Raw genomic sequence first — 24934 nt, 5'->3', positions numbered from 1 at the left:
GGGCCATCTGGTCTAGACCATGCTTCTACCACGAAAGGTTGGACCAGATGATCCTTGAGGTCCCTTCCAACCTGGTATTCTATGATGTAATTAGATGACTTCATTTTTACCAGTTATAATATTAAATTTAAAAAAAATCAAGCATTGATTTCCAAACTACTGACAAGCATCTCTGGAAAAAGTTGCTTCTAGACCACAATAATACATTTGAACAACATGACTTTAGAGCAAAAGTCACATAAATCAATACAACCAAGACAAAACAGTTCCTGTAACACTCAATAAGAATATGCATCATCTCTCCATCTGTAACTGCACACTACTAGAAATAAAAGACTTAAACTGCTTCCACCTGTTAAAGGTCTTTGATGCTCACCTTCCTTTTGTCCTTCTCAAGTGAACAAGCTTTGCTAGGTCATAAAGACTGCTTTGTATATTCAGAAAGTTCACACTTACCTTCATTCTTGGTTTCACTATCATCAGGGTTACTTTCACTATCTGCTTCATATCCTTCCTCTTCAGCAAAAAGTTTAAGACTACAGCACTGTGATTCTTCAGTTTCTTCAGAAATATCTCCAGGTTGTGACACAGGCTCCTTTTCAGCATAGTGGATCTGTATAAGACATCAGGCAAGTTTACCATCTTTAGTCAGAAAAGCAACTAATTTAGAAATTTCCAGATGCCTGTTTTCTCCAAGCCCAATGGTAAAAGGAATAGATTAATCACATGCTTTCAAAAACACTTGATATGTTTTTTAAGAACACTTCATTCTTACAGAAAAAAAATATGATTTGTCAAAGATGGATTGTTCTTACCAACTACCTGACCAAAGCTCTGATAAGCAGGTGGCCAATGCATTAAGAATAACTGTTTCCAAAAAACACTATCACTATAAACATGCACCTTGACTTTTGCTCAAAAACCAAGATGTGTGCAGCCACTAAGGTCAGTCAACATCCCTGTTTGAAGCTCTCTCTTTAAGAATTTGTCACAGTGCTGTGGGATGAAAGAGTGAAGAGAACATTAAGTTTCAGGTATGTCCATGAAGCATAACACAGCTTGCTCCTTTCTGGGGTATGACTCATCTCTGAGAAGTACATGTGGGGACTGTATCAGTAACCAGCATTAAACTTACATTCTTAGATAGGAGAATCAGAGAATTAATCTTCAACTGCCAGAGCAACCAAACAACATAAACCTGACTGAGGACACCTTGCTGTATTCAGAATTAGACTACTGTGTTGGTGTTTCATACCTTTTCAGTTTTTTCTTCAGAATGATCCAGATCAGCAGAAAAAGTGCCCAACGCAACACGAAGCAGTGAATCAAACAAAGGCTTTGCCAAGTCCGTTTCTATCACTTTTGATTGAGCAAGTTGCTCTCTTATTTGAAGTAAGATATCATCCACGCAGGTGTTCTGTGGTTTGGGGAAGACAAACATTTTGATTCATGTTGTTCTGCTTTGGCTAACAGAAATGGTCTAGTACTTTCATTTAAGAACTTCCTCTTCCAACTACACTAATCTGACTTCTCAACTAAAGCCATCACATTTCATCTAGTTTCTTGCAATAAGAAAGATTTATCGTGTTTGTCATGACAAGAGATTTAGTTGGTTAAGCAATCTGCACACTAAAAAAATCTGGCAACATGCTGTTTCTCAAGCATTCCAAGCAAAAGCACTGTTTCAAAAACAAACATTTCTGAAACAGGTTCAAGAACACAGTGCATCCAAACCACACCACAACATTAGGAGTTAACAAGACAGAGGGTAACATGTCCAAGTTCACAAAAATAGCAAGTGGCCCAGACAGAACCCCAATTTCCAGTTCTCTCCTGTACCTAATACTTCCTGCTTTTGTAACAAACTGTCAAGTAAAAGTCAAGAAAGCAATTAAAACATTAAAGCACAGTGAAGGTGTCTTCGTTAAATTAACAGCTTTTTGTGGAACATTGAATTACTTCACCTTTAAGGTTTAAGTAATAGTTTTTGCAGGTGTCCTTTCAGTACCAGTGCCCTCTAGTATTCCTCTTTCTCAGGCACCACGCTCCACTCAGAACAATCATCAAAAATGCAGTATTTAAGTAACTATGTCTAACACTCACACCTTGCCTATGCAGCTTTCAGTGTTCCTCTGCTATACACAATCTCCACTGAATACTACTTCAAAAAACCCAAAGACTCTCCTATTGCTCCAAACCTACCAGCTCAGAAACCCTCTGGAATATGTGAGGCTGGACAAGCAGACTACACAGGGGAAAAAACACAACAGAAAAAGCAGGCCATAACTGACCAGAAAAAAAAACCCCAACACAAAAACAGGTACTGTCAGCCAGCAATTCATAGTTGTTAACATCTACTACTGCCTTTGTAGTCAGAGGAAACCATCCTTTTCCTCTGCTAGGGGAATTTTATGCAGAAAAACAGAATCTTAATCTGCCATGATCACAGCCTTCCCTGGGATTCAAGATACACTAATTCAGAAAACAGCATTTGATGTTGAGTTCAACCCTTAGCCATATTGTCAGCGCTGGCCCAAACCATAAGAAATATATCAAAAATAAACCAGAAATACAATTCAAAAAAGTAAACAAGGAAAAAAATAAAATCTCATCTGGCCTAGATTGATCTGCTACTCTGGGAGGCTCTCTCCCAGCCCCCAAGAAGTAGGGAATTGGCATGAACAGGGATCCAACCCAAAAGAGCAGAGAACAAAGATCACCTTGAGAACAAGCAGAGGGGTACAGTATCCTTACCAGCATCTTACCAAACACAAAAAGTGACGAGTTGACACATGGGAAAATGCCTCCCCAGAAATAGCAACTGCCAGTTTGTTCATCCAGCCACACTGATTCTTTCGTGCCTGCTGACCGCTACCCTGGCTACCGAGCACATCATTTAACTGTACGCTTTCAGTACTTCACAAAAAATATGGTACCATAAGAGCACAAGCTTATTTTTCATCCCTAAAAAGAACTACTTTTGACTAAATTACTGTTAAAATAATACTGTATGTAACAAATATGAGTAAAGTAAGCTAAGGGAAGTTGCACAGTACCTGATGAAACATCTCCACTTCCATCTTCTGCTGCATGGTGCTTGCACTGTGTAGACAGATGGTCAGCAGAGCTTCTAGGAGTCTGATACCTTGAAGTGCCCACTCAGTCTCTTCTCCTACAGTAGCCTTTAGCCCTTCAAGACTGGCAACCGAAGTAACTGAAGCATGTTCCCTACTCAAAGTGCTGTCACAGGAGACACATTCAGGCACCAGCTGTTCTGCACCAGCAAGACTGTCAGCACTATCAAGCTCCGATTGTGGCACCTCCCTTCTTTTAGCCAACTGAAGAGTCCCATCATCCTTGTTGAGAAGCTCACCATGAGGACTCCCATATGAACTTCTGCTTTCACTCAATACTCTTCCCCTCTTTTCTTGCTCCTTTTCCTTATTTTTTGCAAGTTTCTCAATTATCAGAATTAGTAATCTGTGGCATGCTTCAAAGCCTCCTAGTCTATGGAACTGTCTCTGGAAAACTGAACTATACAAATAGATGCAACGACACATGGACCAAATATCTGCAGCCCTGTGAATATGTTCCAGAGAGGGCAAAGTAAGGCTCTCCAGTGACAGATAGGGCAATTTGTGGCCTAATGGCTCACTGGCTGTGCTGTCATATCCTGATGTATCTTCAGAGTCATTAGCTGAATCCAGATCACCATCTGCTTCTTTACTTACACATAAAAAAGCAACACAGAGGAATAGGTTTATTGTGTTGACATGTATGTCTTGGCACACAAACTTTTTCTTTTTTGGGTAAGCCTCTTTCAAGCCAGCATAAAACTTGCTTAGGCTTTGAGGAACTTCTGAAACGGCATGCTGGCTACAAAGAGAAGCAGGCAAGTCAGACGTAGACTCCTTTGGTTCACTGTTCAGGCCTTCCAGTTCTGGCATTGCTTGGTCTTTCTGCTGATCACCAAGGCAGAGTATCAAAGTCTCTAACACTTTTAAAGAATGGCTTCTTAAAGCATCTAAGTAATTTAACTCAGTCATTTGATTCACTCCATTACAACTCAGAAATAAGTCTCTAATTACCCTGCAAGAGAAAGCATATAAGTTACCTTATAAATTAGTCACAAATTCATGTAGTTCAGATTACACATCCAAAAATAACCCTGTTCTACACACCTGAGCAACACCAAGGACCGTTCATGTTTACAGTAATCTCTATGAATTAGTGTAAACTGTAAATTAGAGAAGAGGAACTTGTCTGCTGTATTCTAGAATCCCAAGTAAGCATCATCCATCTGGTAGTAGAAAATTCAATTTTTTGTAAGATGCAATACAGGAAATATTGATTTACCTCTAAAATTTAGATCAATGATGTATGACATTCAGTTCTGTCATTTCACCAGAAAGCAGAGATTCCTTCTCAAATAAACTTGAAGTTTTAAGACTTTATACTAGCTATGTCTATTATTACATGGACAATGTATTTCAAGACAGAATTCAGGAAAACTTTCCAAGCACAACTTCTTATGCAATTGTTACAGTAGGATGTCCAATGTTAAAAAACCTTTCAGTGTATTTGTTTCCAGGTATGTCTTCCCCTCCTTTCTACTCCAAGTATTACACAGAGTTCATATAGAATTTGGGGTAAGGATTTGTAAGCATCTTGGTGCACGATATTTGCTTATAGACATTCACCTTCCTTACCCTCCCATCTCCTTCCTACAGGGTCAGATTTTTAGTTTAACCGAGTTACACACTCTAGAATCAAATGAATCATTTACTTGTATATTCCCATCTTTAAGTCAGAAGGAAATAGGCTAGCTTGCCCTTTTTTAAACCTCAATCTTATTTCTCCTGCCTCTTTGCCATTCAGTGCACTTTCAAAAATTAATGGTTCCTAATACAGTTTAGGTTAGGGTAAGAGTTAAAAAATATTAAGACTATCGTTTGCATGACCTGGAATACTGATCTATTCTTTACAATTGCCCCAGATAACCCTAATAAATTCACTTCCGTTCATCAGGACTCCAACAGAAAAGATCAGAACCTTTCTTGCACAAAAGGACACATTCATATTTTGAATAAGCTTTGAATATATATTGTATTACACAACTATTTCATCAATTCACTAATAAATAGAAAATTTTCCATTTCATGCCTTGGAAGAATGTTTGTACATTTGTTTCCTTTTAAAAAAAACCCTATGATTAAATGAACAGGATTTTGTAAATTAGGAAACTTACACAAGTAACATTAAGAAACTTAAGCAAGTAAACCTCTCAAGCCTTATTTTTGAAAGGTGGCTGGTTTCTAAGAAGACCATTCTAGAAGGGAAAGGGAAACAAATCAGGAAACTATCCCCACAGAACAGTGACATGTCAATCCGTACAACATTCCTGACTGACTTTAGCATGAGGAATCAAGAGGCAAAGAGCATGTCACATTGTACAAAGATTTTTATTTGTTTCTACACATTTTGGTTTGTTAAAGGCCTAATCCATCAGTAGAGAGCCCTCACTTTCTGGGGTTTATGAATCTAGGATTACATCTTACGTTATTCAAGCATTTACCTTTTTGCCACCCCTGCGATATCCAAGTGCTGCCCTACAGCCCAAATAAAACTGTTCTGATCAGTAACAAATCTAAAAAGCTCTCCATGTTATTAGCATGTTTTCCATTAATAAACAGAAAATCAACCAACCTGGATTTAAGCAACACAGGGAGCGTCTGCAAATAAATCTGAAGTACTTCAGAAGGCAAATACTGGCTATGGTAACTACGTGTGTGTTTATCAGCTGTAGTTTGTCCAAGTTGTTGAGCATGGCAAGCTAGCTCAACACCTCTCTGAAGCACAGGATTATAAATACAGTTATATAGTTTCCATTGGACAACTGCATTTCCCTTTTGAATTAAGTGGCAAATATGGCTTGCAATCTGCATGCCGCGTACTTTGTCTTCTTCAAAAACAATGTCCTGATAAGCCTCCAGTGCATGCCATCTCAACAACATATCTTCAGATCCAGTGCTAGGCAGAATTCCCTGAACTCTGCAAGAGGAACTAGATGCAAGACCAGTGTCACTAGTGCTGCCCTGCAAGGCATCTTCCAGCTGAGCAAGTTGATCACAGTCTACAGTACATATATTGCAGGACGCCTGTATAATTTTTGGAGAAACTTCTGCTCCACCCAGCTGATCCAATATAAACTTGTTAAGGATGTTCAGTATGTGCTGTTGAAAGTTTTTTAATATTGGTAACTTGGAGGCATGAAGCAACGGGACAATCACAGACTTTGGATCCATACAACAACATATTCCTACATTATGTACACCCGAGAGAATCTGAACACAGGTATTGCTCAGAGAAACTTGCTGCAACAAGTGCAAACACTGGTGTGCACAAACAGCAACGCAACAGCATCTGTCAGGATAATGAATTTCTCCATCAGCAGTTTCAAAGGGGTTTTTGGAACCCTGGTTTTTAAAAGTAGATACAGACAGCCCAGAGAGATCTCTGTGGTGATGCATGAAGTGAGAGTACTCACACCGTCTGTGCCGCTTTCTCGTACACATTGATTGATGAAGCTGCTCTGATTTCACTTTTTTGACAGTGCTGATTATTTTCATGATGCTGTTGATTAGGGCTTTCAGATGCTCTGAGGCTTCCCCCGTTACTCCCTCATTCTTCATACAGAGCCATTCCATCTGAAGCACTGTAACTTCAAACAGCTTAAAGCCCTGATGCTGTATGAACTCATGAACCAGATCTATAGCTTGGCTAAAGTAGAACGGATTGGAGGCTGCACTCTGTAGGCAGCAGATCAAAATCTGCAAGACCCCTTCTATGACCTCAGGTAGAAGCAAGGCTCTGTGATGATACCTAGAAAATACATAGTCATCCTGAACTGGCTGCTGTAGTGTTTTCTTGTATCCTGCAGCAAAAGGATCAGGTTGCTTTCCCAAGCAAGTTCTGATTTTTACTGCTGCTTTGAGTAAGTCTGTTAAGTTTCTTCGTAAATTGTCAGGCATTGTTTCTGTATTGCTAATGTCTAAAGACATGAGATGCAGCACTGTTCGAAAGAGCATCCTTTGGATCAGAGCCACAGGTTCTTCTGTCCACCCTGCAGAAACTACTTCATTTTCTGTGTTACTAACACTGCAACAGTCTCCAAATCCTGCCAAGAACTCTGTCAAAGTGGGCACCACGCTAGCTGAAAGAGCAGAACTGTGATTCAGCATAATGTCAAATTTGCATACTTTCTCTAGGAGAGACAGTAAGACACGGCATAAGTCAAAAGGAGAGTTATTCATGTTGCTCTCAGCAGTTCCTGCAACTGGCTCATTCAGAATCCCTGGGTTTAGCTCATGTGCTGGAATATTTTTGCTGGAACTTTCTGGATTTGGGGCATCAAAATTAGAATTTGGTACCGCTTCTGCAGGTAGGCAATCACTTCTCCCTACAAGGTAGCTGCCCCTAACTGGATGTGTTAAAAAAGGCTGCAGTAACTGGGAGCGTCTGTGTTTTGTTACTACAGTAGTCTTGTCATCAGAATTGCCTTCTGAATCTGAAGTGGACAGCTGAGATCGCCTTGCATCTCGCACAGAGTAACGATGGGTGGTTTTGCGCAGACGTCCACTTTTTCGAGATCGAGCATTTAGTTTTACAGAAGTCTGAAGAGGTGAACGAGTGCTTCCATCTAAGCCTAGTTTTTCCTGAGTAGATTTCACAGAACTTGAATTATTCTCTTTGGTCAGGCATATGTCTACTGTAAAGGGTATATTAAAATCTGTTGAAACAGAATAACAAAGGAACATTAAAAGAATATTCAGGAATATTTACAGTTTAATACTTCCAGCTTAAAAATATGAAACATTCATATCTTAATAGGTCATGGTTTTGCATATACCTATGCCCGATATTTTCAGTATTAAAAAAAGCCAGCAACAATTCACATTTAGGAACCATACTGGCTATTTTCAACGCCTAGACAGATTAGCTCATTTTCTAACTAGGGTTAGACAAGAATGTGCTAGAAAGTTTCCTATAAGTTTTTTTTAGGCACAGCTTTTCCATTCTCTTAAGAAATGATGGTATCAAGGTAGATGAAAGGACTCTTTTGGTAAGCAATGGTAAGAAAGCTTAGTCTGAAAGCCTTTTGGATTGTTACAGATGGGATATAAACGAACAATATAGCCACAAGCCTCCAGTTACATTCAATTTAAATTTGGATAACTTAAGACAGACTAATACAAAAGTAAACTATGAATCAGCAGGATACCAGCTGAGATCTCCTCTATTACTTGGCTATGGAAGCACTTTTAGACACTTACTCTAAGCAATATTTACTTTGTATATACCATTTGATATATTCAAAGTCTCACTATAAGTACTGCCAAACAGCCCTATCCCACAACAAGTGAAAATAAAAAACTCTAAGGGGAGGAAAGGTGGTCTTTCAACTTGGCCACTTTTTGCAACTCAGCTGCTACAGGATCTGGGGGCATTAACTCACAGTCCTCTTAGAATGCATGAATTGTTAGCGTATTAGTTCTGATAGAAAAAAAAAATTTCTCTGCTTAGAAACAGTGCAGACCTTCAAGTATACAGACCTCTGCCTTTAACATTAATTAACAGCATTAATTGTTCCCAACACAAAAGGCAGAAACAGAAGTAATGAATTTTAAAATATTCAGGGGCAAGAGGGAGATGGAAAGGAATAATGTTTAGGGTGCTGAATATTCCCACAAAAGCCAAGCCAAAAAAACACTTTCAAATACACAGTATAAAATAGCAAATATAAAATTGAAATCTGACTGAATCAGCAAGAAGATTTTGAGGAATAAAATGCAGGTACTACTGGTTCATTTGTATCTGTAAACTCAGATCACGTTGTTGAGAAAGCAAGCAGCTGAACTCTTTATGTTCTTGGATTAAATCCATCATCATTTTTAAGCAGTGACAGAACTGTATCTGGATGCTTTGGGCAGTAAAACACCTAGCGTAAAACAACTGCAAGTATCTACCATCCAGTAAGTTCAGTATTTCGAAAAATTTTATAGTTAACAATAACAGCCCCCACCCCATACAAAACCCTAAAAGCCTACACAATGGCCACAAATATTAATCAAACTGAAAGAAAAGATTCTTCCATGTGCAAGCATGGACTGTGCCTTGCTGTTCCATGAAGTCATAATTGTGATGCTGAAGGAAACATCACCTGCTTTGGAAGCAGGAAATTAACCAGGAGTACTTCATCAACCAAAGGGTATTTCCTGCAGGGAATGAAAAAAGCTGCCTAATACAGGTGGATTTGTGTCAGCCCAAAAAAAGAAAAAAGTTCTTAGTGCACAACTGGCTACATCATGTTTACTGCACCGACACTATGAGAGGGAATTTGGAGAAGTAGACACTGTACATTATGTAGAGAGCAAACCCAGAACGTCTTAAAACCTATTTATACAACAGTATTTTAAACTAACCCTGGAAAAGTCACTAAGCTCTCATAAGATAACCAAATCACTCCTTCAATTCAATCATGCTTCCAGGAGCATGAAAGAATGATGCAACTGAGCATGCAGGGAAGTTTGTTATAGAAGAGTGCTATGAAACTGGCACTTAAAGATACTCCCAGTCTACAAACATTAAAAAAATCCTTCAATTTGCAGGGGTTTAAAATAGAAAAACAACGTTGGGAGAACTTCAGGTAAGAATCCTTAGGAACCCTCTCAAACAGAGGTAACTTCATCCTATTTATTTTATCCTCTAATAAGGAAAAGAACGCATCAGACAAATGCAAGAGCCCAAAACAAAACAAACTCCAACAAAGAAACAAAGGAAAAATCACTCCCATTTCCTGTTCACTTCTTGTACTGAAGAGTTTATTTTGTATCATCTTTCACTTTAATTCACTTTAAACTGACTCTTTGGCAGTTGAACCCTTGTGATTTGATTCCTCAATTGGCACATCAGTTTGACACAGAACGTCGTATGTTCTAAGGAACGCAGCCTAGTGCTGATCACCCAGTATTATTCTGTTTTTCAGGGCCTGCCTCCCTGGTAACATTGCACTTCTTTCATACTCTGTTGTTGGCTTTAAGCTTGTTCTCCACTTCCTGTTTCTTCAATTTCAGAAGAAAAAGTCTGTCCCATTGTGTCTCTAGTGTCAGCATGTTATCACTTTGTTTTTAAGAAGAATCTGTATGTTTTCCCCTTCTACTCATCATGAAACACTTCACATTAGCCAAATTATCACATACTCTTTGAAATATCTTTTCCCCCCAAATCATCTGAAAAAAGTCTCACCACCATCAAGTTCAGGTGCAGAGTAATGCGAGCTTTGCCTTTCACACTGACCAAAAGACTTTACCTTCTCTGTACAGTTTTGATCTTCCTCATACGCTGACAGAACATTGGTATTTCAGTTTAAATTCTCTGCAGAACCCACATCTCCATTCTATGTTAAGAGGGTTACGTACTACAATTAACTGCCACTCTTTAGAAGGGATTCCTAGGCTCTGTGGTAATACATAAACCACTTTTTAGGTCCTTAACACTGTAAGTGTTAAAACATACCTATTGCTTTTTCTTCTTGAACAGGGATTTTCCACACCAATGGCAGAAGTGACAGGAGGAGGGTGAGAAGTTCTTCCCGACATGTCAGCTCCTATGTGCAGAACACAAAAGACAAAACATTTTGTACTTCTAAAACAGACTGACCTTTATTTTGCAAGCCTATTCAACATGCAGTTCCCTATGCCCTCCTGCTGTTTTATGTGCTGAAAAAGTGACCTAACTGCAAAGAGTGCTATCTATAATCATTAACTAGAGCCAATCAGAAAGCATCTAAGATATTTATTACACCTCTGCAATTGTTTCTATACAAAGCTCATCCAATCACTCTTAAAGGAATTCCTCACCCAATGAACAAAACCAGAAAAGTCAGAAGCAAGGAACATGTTTAGTTAAACAATGCCAACATGGAGCCCAAGACAAGTCTGAAACTTCTGCGTTCCAAAAACGTAACTTCAACACACTTTATGGGAAGTTTTCTACTTTTTCCAAAGGGATACCCTTAAGCAAATGAAAAAAGATTACATTTATTAATTGATGTTATCAACTCACATTAGAGAAGTGAAGTTACATGGGAGGAAAGAGGGAAGGTTACTCTTAAAAAACACAAAAAACCACTAAAAAAATGCCTCACTCCTATTGATATTCTAAGACTCGTACATGTAAGAAATACAATGCAGAGAGGAACAGCAGAAGGCACAGAATTCAAACACAATTCCCTTATGTGTGCTATGGACAGCACTATCAGAACTGTTTCAGTCCTAAAGATCAAGAATTTTCAAACACAAAAAGCTGACTTGAGCATTTTGTTAGTTATCATCATTCAGGGATATGCAGCTGAAGCAACATCCTTCTCCAAAAATTTATGGTAGCAATTAAAATGCATTGAGATAAGCAATTTAAATGGTTATATATAACACAAATATATTCAGTTTTATATATAGATAGCCATACACTAAATAGTTAATATTTGTCTGATGAGACTTCTAATTTAAATGGCATTTAAAAAACCCTAGAGCTATTGATACAATACAGTTAGACCTGAAAACTAAGCTCTTTCAAAGTCATTCCCTGAACTCTCTTCTGCTACTGAAGGTATTCACATTCCTAATTACTCTTGCTGAGAATGAGGAATATGGCATTCAAAGCACAATAAGAATGGTAAAAGTAAAATATCAATTTTTTGAATTTCAGTGGTATACTTCCAGAATTTGACTCTCAGCAATCAAATTCCTGTTCCCCTACCTTCTTAAAAAAACACTATTTCCTTAGAAAATAATTGCTGATTTGTGATGTTGCATGAGGAAGGCTACAAGCTTTTTTCTTCTTCTACTTCAGAAGCAGGGTATTGTTGGAAGAGGCACATGGACTCCCCCATTCTCTTCTGACATGAGCACCAGCTGTTTTTCCAGCTGCTCTAGTTCTGAAGCCTCCATTAACAGCAACTATGCAGAACTCATGCGACACCTAAAAAAACCCACAGCTGTAGAAGCAGTAAGGATTCTTCTTACCTACTACATATAATTGCAGTCTTGTGGATTTACTGTTTAGCCAGTGCACCTCCTGGAATCCAAAACCAAGCCAGCAGACCTGACTAGAGTCTTAGCACAAGTCACCTCGTTAAGGAAAAGCAAACATCCAGGATGAATTTCACCAACATTAACAGCTCACCCCACTCAGGACAAGGGCTGAATAAACTCAACCAGGTTTGACTTGGCTCATTATTTTTAAACACTGCGATTTGTAGTTTCAAAGCACAAAGACCTAACGTGCATCCCATCCTACCTGTTGGTTAGTACATATCCAGTAGTGTCGGAGAGGAGAAAGAGAAAGAAGAGAAGAAAATGGACATATGCAGCTACAGGAGTGCATGCTAGACTTTATATAAAAAATAGTGTAAACTGATCACCTGAAGCGATCTCTTGATCTCTCTTTCTCTCAAGCTAAAGTTACAAATTTCTTATTATGTTCAAGAACAAGTTAAGGAATAAAAATATATCTCATGACTCAAAATAAAAGGGTGCGTATTTTATTTAATTGCCTTAAACCTGGAGGACCTTTCCCAAACTCAGAACTGTCAGTTTGTGCTGGAGGTTCTGCAAACACTCATTTCTTCTGAAAATTCTAACCTACTGCCTCTTTCCACCCAGCTACCATGCTTCATCTTCATACACGCCTTACCTTGTCAGAAGTTCAACAACCATCAATATCAACTGGCAAACAGGTTTATGATTAGCTATTTTTCTGTTTTTGCTGAAGGACAGAATGCAATTGCAACACATCCTTTTGAATTTCTAGTCTTCACAGTTAAGTAATACACTCTACCACGAAAAGGCAAGAAAACCAGCACCAAGAAGAACAGGAGCCAGACAGATCCCCACAGTCAAAACTCAATACAAAAATTATAACCAAGTAAGAAAAAAAACTATTACCTGATCAATAGTAGAGTTCAGTGTGGTAAGTAAAATAAACCCACGGCCTTGAACCAAGTATTGTCCCAGTGCTGCCATATGAGTTTCTTCTTCTTCATCTTCCTTGGCCTCTGCCCTCTGTACCACTGCATTGCACAGTCTGTTGACATCAGTCAAGAATTCCCGTGCCAGTGAGTTACTGGCACTGCTCATGTCTGAGCTGTAAGTACAGAAATTAAATCCGTCAGAAAATACATTCCTTATGGAAAAAAAGACTAGGGGAAGAGAGGAGCATTCCTTCCCTGTATCATACACCTCCAAAGCATGGACTGAGGGATCCATGTATCAATGCAGGGTGCAAGGGAATGGGAAGGATGAGCTTAGAGAATTTCAGTGAAACTTTAGCTAACAGCTCACAACCCCAAAAACTCATTTTATAAATCTGTCAGGTAAAAGCCCATGACACACAGCATTCCCTCCCACTGCATAAATGAAAGCCAACAACTGTTCAAGCTTTCCTTTGTAACCTGAATGCAAGTTTCAACCTTCACCTGCTTCTTCAGCTGAAGCACAAGGGGAAAACAGGCCGCTCTTACGCAGCATTATACAGGAAGTGTTCTTTAATAGTTTATTTGAACACATTACACCTTTTACCACGTTATGTATTCTAACAATATGCAGACTGTTTCAAGGGGAAAAAAGGAAAAAAATAATGAGTTAAGATAAATGTGGGAGTTTCAGAAATACAATGCTTTAGATTTACCAGCTATCACTGTGTTTTCCTTCAAGCAAAACCGAGAGGATGGCACTAAGTACGCTGTAGCACTGAATTCAAGATATACTTCTAGTACACATGTTCAGGAGAAAATACCAAAAGCATCGGTACTGATTCTCAAACTGATTGATTTTACTTCAGATAATGCACACAAGGCACTCACACACTTCATCTATTTGCTTTATCTTCTAAAAATTACTTCTGTTTTCCCTTGTGCCACAGAATTCTTCCATTGCTCAGCACTAGTACACGTTGAAACATTTAAAACAACTTTTAAATCAAACGAGACAAGAAACACAAGACTCAGCTGTAGAAAACTCAAGAGGATCACTGAGGAAAGCAAAACAAAACCAAAAATCTGTAATGGCTGCTATAGAAACAAGAACATTTAATCCAAATAAAATCCACTTAATGCATACTGTGGCATATTTAATTCCTTTTATTTCTGTATGAGCAGCTGAAGCAAAATGCTCAGAAGTCAAATATTTTCATCATATCTAAGCACAGAACATGCAAAAAGAGAGCCAAATAGCTTCCGATATAACATTTAAATATAACGGGTGGATTAATACTGCTTGATCAAGAAACACATGCAGTTATTAGGTAAAATATAAAATCTTGTAAGGAAGAGCAAGTTCACTAGCACTAATGGCACAGAAAACTCCTTTTAGCGGCAAGACTGAATACTTATAATTACATTCACCGCAGAAGTAACAGGAAAATTCTTACCAGAATTACTTTTTCAACTTAACACATTTATCCTCTATCTAGAAGAAAAAGCAAATATATGCTGGAAATATCACCCTTGGATCACCTGTTTTTAAAAAGAGAAAAACACATAATTATAAATAGACAATTTATTTTGGTTTTGCAACTCATTTTATGATAGCTATTTAAAGTTTCTAAGGAATCCTTGGGTTTGGGGGTGGTTTTGAGCTGTAAAGCTCTAGTTTGCGCTTTTAGCTTATGATTGTGCACAACAAATTCCATTACAGAGAAAATACTTGGTGCATATAAGGGAAGTTAACATAATAAAGTTAAATAGTTTTTAAAATGTAAAATGAGCTAGTCATGCAAGTTTAAACATTTCTCTCTAGAAACAGTACGAATTTTAGTGATGACTACCTGATACATAATACTTGAAGCACTTGCAGCTCTAGGTACAAGTGATGGGTAGTATGAGAAATTGAATTATGCAGTCAGGTGCTGACATAGATGCATTTTAAACTGTCCTTCTATTTTGTCCTGACAGATAAATGCTCTTTAATACATTAAGCGCTGGGGAAGATGTAATTAGTAATATCAGAGAGGAACAGCATTGTATCTGCTTGGTACAGTCTACTAAAGCAATTTAAGAGTTACTACTTCTTCCCTACCCCTCTAACCCCCTCCGATCCTAACAGAGGATCAGAACAGGCACTGCTTTTTTCCCCCCCTAAGATAAATACTTTAAACTACCCGTTATAACTGTAATTAGGTGTGAAGAAAAGATTAAGATCATATTAGGGAAAAGCAATCTCCCAAGTTGTTCCAGAATGGGCAGAAATACTAAGACAGTTACCCCTAACACATGCTTCAGCAAAAAAGTGAAAAACAAAGCAATATACACCAGCCCTGTCTTCATGTGCACTGCACAAAGGGCAAGAAGATTCTGTAACAATTCAGGGAAAATTATTGCTATTGAGAGTATGCATCCATAAAGCCTCAGCATCCCATATTCCTTGCTTGAAGCTAAACTGCCAAAAGGTTTAGTAATTGTTTTATTTTAAAACTTCAGGTTTCTAGTTATTACATTTCCCCTCACATCTTTAGAGTGTATCAAACCTACAAACAGGAAAAAGCTATTTAAATTCTCCTGAAAGACTCATTTACTTAAACAAGATTGAAAAGCTCCTTAAATATGCTTTAAATTCTAATGTATGTTTTTATCTGACTGGCTGAATACTTTCTCTGCTGTTTCCTGTAAGAGAGAGCAATAATTGCAGAGGCAATGGTTATTTCTACAACCTCTCAGCATTTCTTGCTACCATTTTCAATCTTCAAGTGCTAATTACTTAGCCATTCAATGGTAACAGGACTTACTAGTCTTCCTTTGCCAACTTTGGTTTTTTTGAAGTGTTAAAATACTTGTGTTCTATGACACTAAGCACATTTTAACTGAGTCCAGTTTCTAACAAAGCCCTAAAATTCTGAAAAGTTACATCCACTGACACATCAGGCATACACAGAGATGAACTGTGCAAACCATGTTTACTAAAGCATTCACGAACTGGGGTGCTCCAGTTGCAAGGTCGTCTAAACATTAAAACCTCATTCTCTAGACGTGGTCAAGAGACAAAAAATCATTTGCTATCAATGGGAATGCAAAGGGTGGTTACCAAGAACTGCCTCAAAAACATTCAACTACAGAGGTCTAGGTCACCACTCAGAAAACACATATTATACCCACAGTTAAGGGGGGGGGGGGGGGGGGGAGAAATGGGGACAGGAAAGAGAAAGAAGAAAAAGATTACATTCATTATTTTTGTATTCTCTAGTGGCAAGTAAATAAAAACTTCAACTTTAAATTTAAATTGCAATGAGCACAACCATGACATGAACGACCTCCTTAAGGAAGGAGAGAAACACTGTAGGCTCCCCAGGCAAGCTCCTAATAATTGCCCCCGCTTTGAATGCTTGGGAACAACACAACTCATCCACAGCCTTACAGAAACCCAACTTACCGATAAGGCTAACATTCAAAATTCGTTCCAACTGAATAGCTTCGGCAGCTAGTGGGTTTGCAGTTTTACCAGACCACTAGAAGATGTAACAATCTGCTGTTCATCACTGTTTACTGCCCTTCCATCTGAAACTTCAGCCTCCAGGTTTCCTGCGTTGCTTGCAGTTACATGGATTTAACACCTATTACCACATGCAGCAAACAAGCTAATTTGCAACGTCAGTGGTACCATGAAGTACTGTTTTGTGGATGCTAATGCAAAAAGACATCAAGCATGTCTTCTTAATGCAAGAATTAAATATTTAATAGGTAAGGAATTAAAATGCTCTCAATTCTACAGTGCAGAAGAAAAATGTAAAGTGATACCATGCTAGATAATGAAACACTTATTTTAGAAGGCCTTGTTCCAACAAGTGCTAGCTGCTTTTTTCAGTTGTACCTACTTTTTCTGCAATTAAGTTCTAAAACATACTGACAGCACAAATGTCTTTGGAAACAGTTTCAGATAACCTCCTTATTCATCCCATCTTGAAGCTAGAGACAAAGAACAACAATACAAGGATAACTGAGAAATACTTAGGAAGTGTCCAAAAAAGCTGTATATGTGATATTTGTTTCCTGACAAGTGATCCGAGAACCTAAAAGCACATTGCATTTTCAAGAAGAACTCAAGTTAACGATAAGGACTTGCCCTGCTGATGCTGTAACAAAGCAAATGCCCTGCTTTTACAAAAACCCACCCCCCACCTCTAAGGTTTCAGCTTGCTTGTCACCCTTCCGTTGTAGATTGTGGTACGTCAATACTACACCCTACACAGCACAGCATTTCATCTCACTCCAAGAATGTATGCCAGCCAATTTGCTTTAAGTTGGAACTACTCTACTGCAGAATTTTTCTTTTGTTTCAAGTGACACATCTTTAACTGCTGTGGTGCCTGGTAATATGGAAGCAGATGCTACACAAAACACCTGTAGTAAATTAAGAGTACCTTCAGCTCTCTTCAGACAGGTCACCTCAACAAGGAAAAAGCCCAAAACCTAAAACATCACATATGAACGACGCCATAAAAGAGCAGAAAAAAACCCACCAGAATCTCAGTTTACCACTGCTGCGTACAGTCCCAACAGGACACCAACAGCTGTGGAATACACAATGTGTCAGGGCTTCACATAGCTAGCCCTAAAAATTTTTTTTAACAAATCATACTCTTAAATTTCATTTCACACTACAAGTATATGATTATCACATTTTACAAAAAAACCTATCCCTACAAATAATATTTATTTCTAAAAGGAAAAAACCCACAAGCTTTTTTTTAAGAAAATATCACTTAACCGTGAATGATCTGACATTCACATCTAATCCGCCCTCTTCATTCCCATCTTTCCATCATCCTCAGAATTCAACCTGCATCACATCCGCCCTCTGGCCCCTTTCTACACAAGCTCTCAAGGGACTTATTTATTCGCTGTTGTAGTATAAATCTATTTCCTGCATTTGTAACTCTTGTTTTCTCCGAACTTCTCTCCATTTCTACTAAGTTGACCACCAGCTGAGCATCCTGAAGTACAGGAGCGCCTTGTACTTACTTCAGTGGACTTTAAGCCTTTAAAAGAAAATGCCAAAATCATTCTTTATATAATTTAAACGATGGAACTTAAAAATAAGACAAATTTAGCAGTCTCGAATAGTGAGTCATGAATAAACTGACTTTATATAGTGCTAATGATTACCAAGTATTATCATTGACATTGGGGAATGAAGAAAATGCAACAAAAGCTTAGGGTTGAGCTAGTATTCTGTATACAGATGGGAGTGAACCGGGCCTTTTACTTGGTTATCTTTTCAGCAATGCATTGTCCAGAAAGGCCTGGAATCTCCAATAATACAGTAAGAAGTAGTAATTACTAAATTACTACAGCAGCATTGTAATAAAATACAGTATTAAGCCAAATGAAGTAAAAATACCATAATACTGATTTAAATTATTCCTTTCAGTAACTGTTGTGCTACAGCAAAAATAAAGGAGAGTGGTAGTGGTCTCCACAGAGCAGCCCAAATTAGTGCTCTAATAAACCTGCCTCCCCACAACCTTTTTTTAAAAAAAAGTTGTTAAAATGTTAATTTTATAGTACTAGCAAAACCAAAACTACTTCAATCACCTCTATTTGTTGTGAAGTACATGTCAATAAATTTCTTCAAATGGCTCATCAGTAAATAGTTATACCAGTCTAAAATGAACATACTGCTGGGTGCTGTTCATACAGCTGCATAGTCAGGCTTGACTGACTGAGCAAAACAAAGCAATAATGTACCTAAGAACGTACACATGGCACCTAGGAGCCACCTGCAACTCACTGTCACCTTCAATAAAAGCCATCTTGTCCACCAGGTTGTACGAGTATCTTACTCCACTAAAGGAATGATAGCCAGTCTCATAAGAAAAATAAACTTACGAAAAGGTATTTTACAGATCATGCAAAGAGGAGTAGAGAACAGAGCTACAGGAAGCTGTTAATTTATTTATTTTCTGTTTCTAAGAGACAAACACTGATTAAGCATGGCATGACTGCAAGTCCTTTTGAGTACAGAATACAATGAAGCTGCATTTTTACTAGGTATTAACACTTCGAAAAAAACATAGTTTCTGTAAGCCACTGTACAATCCAGTTATTTCTGGCCTCCAGTTCAGAACTTGTAGCCCTTTTACCCATTCTCTAGAATAAAGTATATGGAAATCCGAGTCACCACTGGCCAATAAATGGTACAAATGTATTCATGCCATTTAGCAAATACTTAACCCAGCCTCATCACTTTTACTTAACATTTATGTTCTGGAGAACATGCTTGTGACCTCCTCAATGATTTTAACATTAAAATAATTGTTGATATAATGATATTAATCAAATTTACTTTGGAGTTAAAACTTTCAGTTTAAGCTCAAGCTTCTGTTAGCAGAGGACAACAGGGATAATGAAGAGCACTGGCATGTTATTAACACTAAGACAGGCCATAACAGGCTTTTGCAATTGTAGCACAGATTGCCAGGTTTATTTAAGAAATTAAGTTTATGTTGGTAGCAGACACCAAATTTGAGTGCCTTCTGTTTAAAGAAATGTGTTAACAATAAAGCTAAGGGAATACTACAGTTAATTCCCCTTTGCAAGCTGGAGAAGGAAAGAAAGCAGAGCATGACAGAGTGCGATAGAGAAAAATGTATCCAGCATGGCCTGGAACAAAACTGGAACATATCCTGCAGTGCTGCCTTGAGGTCTGTACTTGTGGTGATATGCAAGTAAAGCCTCAAACTAACGCATTGCCAAAAATCTGCATTCTTGCTTTTCTGTCCTTTTGATATCATTCAAAACTTCAAACAGGCTAGAAACAAATACCCAGCTGACATTGCCAAAATAGGTTACACGCCAGGAGCCACACACAAGCCTTTAAGAAAACAGGAACCTGAAATTCAAGCAGAGCATCAGCAGAAAGCTTGAGACACTTTGATGCCTTGTTTTACCAATGCAAGGCAATCAGTCAAAAGTGTAGCTTCTAAAAGGCAGTGAACATTTGCTAACCGTCCAACAACTCTGATAGTCAAAACCATGAGCAAACAAGAGCAAAACCAAGACACTTCAGGTTCTGCTCATTCTAAAAACAGGCATACTTGAGACAACACTCGAGCTCTGCAGAAGACCTCCTAACATACATTTTCAAACACTTTCTGCTGTCCTTTGCTACTATTTATTAACTATTCAGAGTTACAGAAGCAGACAACCTATTAAAACATACTAAGGTAGTGTTGCTCCAGCCATTGGGTTGCACTTGAAAAGCAACCTCTGTAAAACGTACAGAGTTTATCATAAGACTGTGGGTAGATATCAATTTTCTTGGCACAGTTCTACTTCTGACAAAGTCCTTTATTTCCTCAAGGAGTTCAATAACCAGCTTTTAGTCTTCTGTGTAATCCATTAGATCAGTATAATTTCCAAACAAGTTATTCAGAGGCTCTCTCCCGGAATAAAGTTAAAAATAAAAAAACACTTAGCACTTTTGGATAACACATGCACTATCCTTTTAATTAACCAGCGAAAAGTGTGTCAAGTTCACAATATGGTAAAAAAGTATTATTTTCATGAACACTGAAAAAGTGTGTTGAGACCTTCATAGCAATGGTGTTGCTGTATATGCAACTGTATTTACGTGCATATAATCTTACTAATACTACTTGTGTAAAATCAAACGTATATTTAACTCACCTCACCTACATGGGATGCTTGCCTTGCAATACCTGAAGTCTGGAAGTCCTGATTCTGGCAGGTATCTTAAGCCTCCTATAAAGCATGTAGTCTAATTATGTTCTGCTGCCTAGGTATTAAAACAAAATTTAATCCATGAACCTGAGAAGCAGAAAATTTCTACCTGTAAGTGGATGTGAAAGCATTGTATCTTACATTGAAAAAAGTATTTTAAGGAATTATATCTGTGCTTTCTGAAAAAGTAGTCCTTAAATAAAAATACTCATTTTCATATTGTGTATGGTCAAGAAACACTGTGACATGGATGGCTAAACTAACCATTCCTGTTTGTAGAACAGGAATACCAAGGAAAAAAGCAAACAAGATCAGACAAATGCCATGCTAGATTTGGCCACATTAAAGAAACAGGCACTGTCCAAAATACCTATCATATATATATATATATAAACAAGTCAAAGCTATAATTAGCAAATACACCCAAGGCTACAGGCACCTAGAGATACAAAGTAGCATTACACATACAGGCAGGTCAACCTCTCAGAAACAGTTTCAGAGATGTCATTCTTCTCAGGGAGACCCAGACCTGTGGTCCACCACACCAAATGTGAGGTAAGTGAAGAAAAACCCCAAACCCTTCCTTACCCCCAAATTGTCATTTGCCACAGTATTTTCAGGCCTCAGCAATTCTGAAAGTTAAAGAAATGAAATTAATCGGTAATTTCTTTGGACACAGTCTGTTCCAGACTACCCTTGCCTAGTTTGGCAAGTGCATTTTTTCAAAGGTAACTTAAAATGTATTTGCTAGAGTTTAATGTGGTTCCCATGATATATTCTGGCCCATAAGTGTTTAAGTCTGCTCTCCCCAACATGCCCATTTCTAGAATCTCACTTTCCTGTAGCACAATTCTTGGTAACAGCAGCTCTGAATGATAGAAGCCCAACTCAAATGTATGTAAACAAGAATATTGTATATATATGTTAATTTGTTATACAACTAAAAAAAAAAATCCCATTTACCCACAATTCAGTTTTCCTGTTCAACAGTCTCCAAGGTGTAATCTTAGGACATTACTTCCATTAAATGAAGTCTGATGAATACATCCTTAGTATTTCTACTGGATACTTGTCATTTCATTAGTCTGTATCGGACAGATGTCAGTCCCTTAAACAGAAAATCTACTAACAGCCCTGAAGAGTATAAGCTTGTCCTACAGTGACAATGGAGACTATCAACTCAAAACAGCAAGTTTATTAGAAACTGCTACTGACTAAAAAAATCAACTAGCAGCAACACACAGGTGACCAGATACCAAGGCAAGAACAACATTAATATATAATAAACTGCATTAAAAACGTTGACCAAACAGGGACTACCAAAACAAGAGGAGATAGCCTGGCAAGAAAAGAGCGAGTGATGCAGCATCTGAGTACCCCAAAAGGAAGCTGGCTCAGATGCAAACTAACTGCACTTTTCCACATACATGCAATGTACCAGAGATCTACAAATAAAAGTTGCACTTTGTATGATATTTTAGAGGTCTAACTCCAAATGTTAAAACCATAAACATCATGATTATAATGAATATTCTACTTCTGACACCCATCATGACAAAGGTAGTAGCAAAACTTACGATTTCAGCAACAGCCCCAGCTTACCAGGGCCTCACAAATCAGGGAGAGAACACGCAGCAGCACCTGTACAAGAATACGGTAGAGGCCAAACTACACACTGCTCAAACCTAGCAAGCTTTAGAGATTGAGAGGGTTAACATCACCCCCTCACCCTAGTTCCACTTTCAAATGTGGTGTGAGAACAACTAATGCTCAATGTAATACCTTGTGGAACATAGACAACAGCTTTCCATGCCTTACATGAAATCCCTAGCATAATCCTGTACAACAGCTTTGCTTAACTTAGTGAATTGGTTTGCTTTGTCAGGAGAGTATTTTTTAAAAATGTCTCATTAAAGTCAATTCAGTGACTTTTGATGCAGCTTTTGGTGCACCATAAGCTACTGAAACATTCACAGCAGTGAAACACAAACAGTATTTAATCAACATTTAAGCTAAACTACAACTTCTTGCCCTAGTTGACTGTGAAGTATTCACATCATGACTTGTTCTTCATTTTGAAGTCTACTTGCAAAAAACCTGACTTGTACTACCTGTTTTATTCATGACAGGGCTTTTACAAGTAGAGTTCATTACAATGCTGTAATATCAGAATGCTTAAAAAGTGAATTTGTTAGATTTAATACATATAGCACGAGCAAACCCTATTTGCGCTTGATATTTACTTGTTGGAAAGTACTATTACCTTGGGGACTAGAAGTAAAGGCCAACTATCTACTCATACAACACAGTATCAAAAACTTCGATAACATGTACCATCATGTACAAAAGGGGAAAGGAAAATAAGATGTGCTATTTTTCTGCCAGCTGAATATTTTACTTTTATGTCATTGCATATTTTCCACATAAAAATACCCAATTAATATATCTGACCCTTATTTGGAAAAAATTATTAGATCACGATTTTTTGGAGTCTTTAGTGCAAAGTTTTAAGAAGCACTCTCTGATAATGACCAATGCGAGCTGTCGCAATGGAACAGAGCAATGCAATACCAAATGTGTGCTTCTTTAAGAACATGGCAACAAAGATAAAGTGATCAATGCTAAAGAAGCTGTTCTTGCTAAAATTTAGCAAATTATGAGGTTCTGCCTTGAACTATGAAGGTCTGTATCCCCCTCACAAGTTAGCAGATATCAACAGTTTCCTCCTTTTCAGTCTGGATGAAGCATCACTGAGACAGTGTTAATGGCAAGGAATCCCACAGGCCAGCTGCATATCACACATGTCCTTTGGAACAGCTTCGTGACTTAACATGGAATTTTATTTAGTCAAACAACATGAAACACCTGGGAATGCATTCTTGTTGAGCCTGAAATCAAGTTCAAAGATGAGAGATGATTCATCTACAAGATAAAAAGTACAGCACTAATAAAAGACAGGCTCTCAACCAACCACCTACACTCAAGTAATGCATTAACCCTGTACATGTGCTATACTCAAGTTCATGCTTAGCTTGTGGTTTTACACTATCCAAAGTCAGCAACTACAATACAGTTATTAGCCACATTAAATCCATTCCAGTTCATTTAACATTTGCATATTGCAGACCAGTGCATGGCAGGCATAGAGAGTAAAGATTCCTTAGAACAGGTGCAGGGAAAGCTGTGGGCTTCAAAGATAATCACTGCAAAATTAACCGTGCTAGAAACAGATAGCTTGCTATCACGGAAACTGGCTAAAATGCACTGAATAATACAAAGCTGTTACCAACACCAAGAAAAAAAATGCTAGAGACAGGCTTTGTTAGCAGAGCTGAAGACAAGGATCTGTTCCAGATCTTATCTAAAGTGCCAGAGGACACCACCTTAAGAAACACATGGTACTACAGAAAGGAACTGACAAATATTCTACCACAAGGCAGAATCTATGCAGAAAATAAGCTATGAAAGAGACCGGTAAATTGTTCTTCAAAAGAAATTCAGCAGTGAAAAGGTTGAAATGGCATAGCTCCCACACGAGACCTGTTCCAAGCACTACTCACAGTGCTAACAAGTTCTTTGCCAAATTAAAATATATACCAGTAATAGTCCTAAGTGTCTTCTTCCATGCTTTAAGTTCCATACTTATCCCCACAAACAGACTACAAAGCAAGCCTCAACAGCCATGGCTACATAGTAATAAACAATGACTAAATCTCCACAGACTTTGTGGAGTAAAAGTACAGAAGCAGTCTACTACAGAAAGTAAATCAGAAGTTCAGGGTCTCTCCAGTAGCGACCCTACACAGACCAGACCAGGCAGACTTTGTGAATACCCTCTTACATTAATCTGCAGTATGGCAGATCGCGTGGTCTCCAGTACAACCAGGAAAAACATTGTAGTTGTGACCACACTACATCTACTTGGAGATTATTTTAAACAACAAATATACCACTCAAATCACAATCTGGAGGGCCATACAAATCTTTCTGTAATTTATAAGACTGTACCCAATACTCAGGAGAAATAGAAGAGGTAAAAAAAATGTTGAGCAGTATCTTGAAGCACTCTGGCTGAAGGGATATTCCTGAAACTGAAAGCTTAGTAGACGATTAAAACGAGAAAGTAAAATGCTTGAGACAAAT

At 38.1% G+C, this 24934-nt stretch overlaps 1 protein-coding gene across 3 annotated transcripts in view; it reads right to left on the bottom strand.

Moving 5' to 3' along the window:
- LYST (lysosomal trafficking regulator) overlaps window positions 1-24934 on the bottom strand; it is a 96798-nt gene that overhangs the window by 55892 nt on the left and 15972 nt on the right. For all 3 annotated transcript variants that reach the window (XM_005239146.4, XM_055809899.1, XM_055809900.1), the window contains exons 2-8: window positions 14488-14572; window positions 13005-13203; window positions 10576-10666; window positions 5707-7789; window positions 3057-4089; window positions 1256-1417; window positions 457-613 (exon numbers count right to left, since the gene is read on the bottom strand). In XM_005239146.4, coding sequence (XP_005239203.2) covers window positions 457-613; window positions 1256-1417; window positions 3057-4089; window positions 5707-7789; window positions 10576-10666; window positions 13005-13196 — 3718 coding nt within the window. In that variant the 5' untranslated portion in view covers window positions 13197-13203; window positions 14488-14572. The remainder of the gene's footprint in view (window positions 1-456; window positions 614-1255; window positions 1418-3056; window positions 4090-5706; window positions 7790-10575; window positions 10667-13004; window positions 13204-14487; window positions 14573-24934) is intronic.

The sequence above is a fragment of the Falco peregrinus genome, chromosome 7, assembly GCF_023634155.1.
Source record: "Falco peregrinus isolate bFalPer1 chromosome 7, bFalPer1.pri, whole genome shotgun sequence".
NCBI lineage: Eukaryota > Metazoa > Chordata > Aves > Falconiformes > Falconidae > Falco > Falco peregrinus.
Note: the sequence above shows the minus strand (reverse complement) of the source record. Positions and strands in the feature narration are given on the sequence as shown.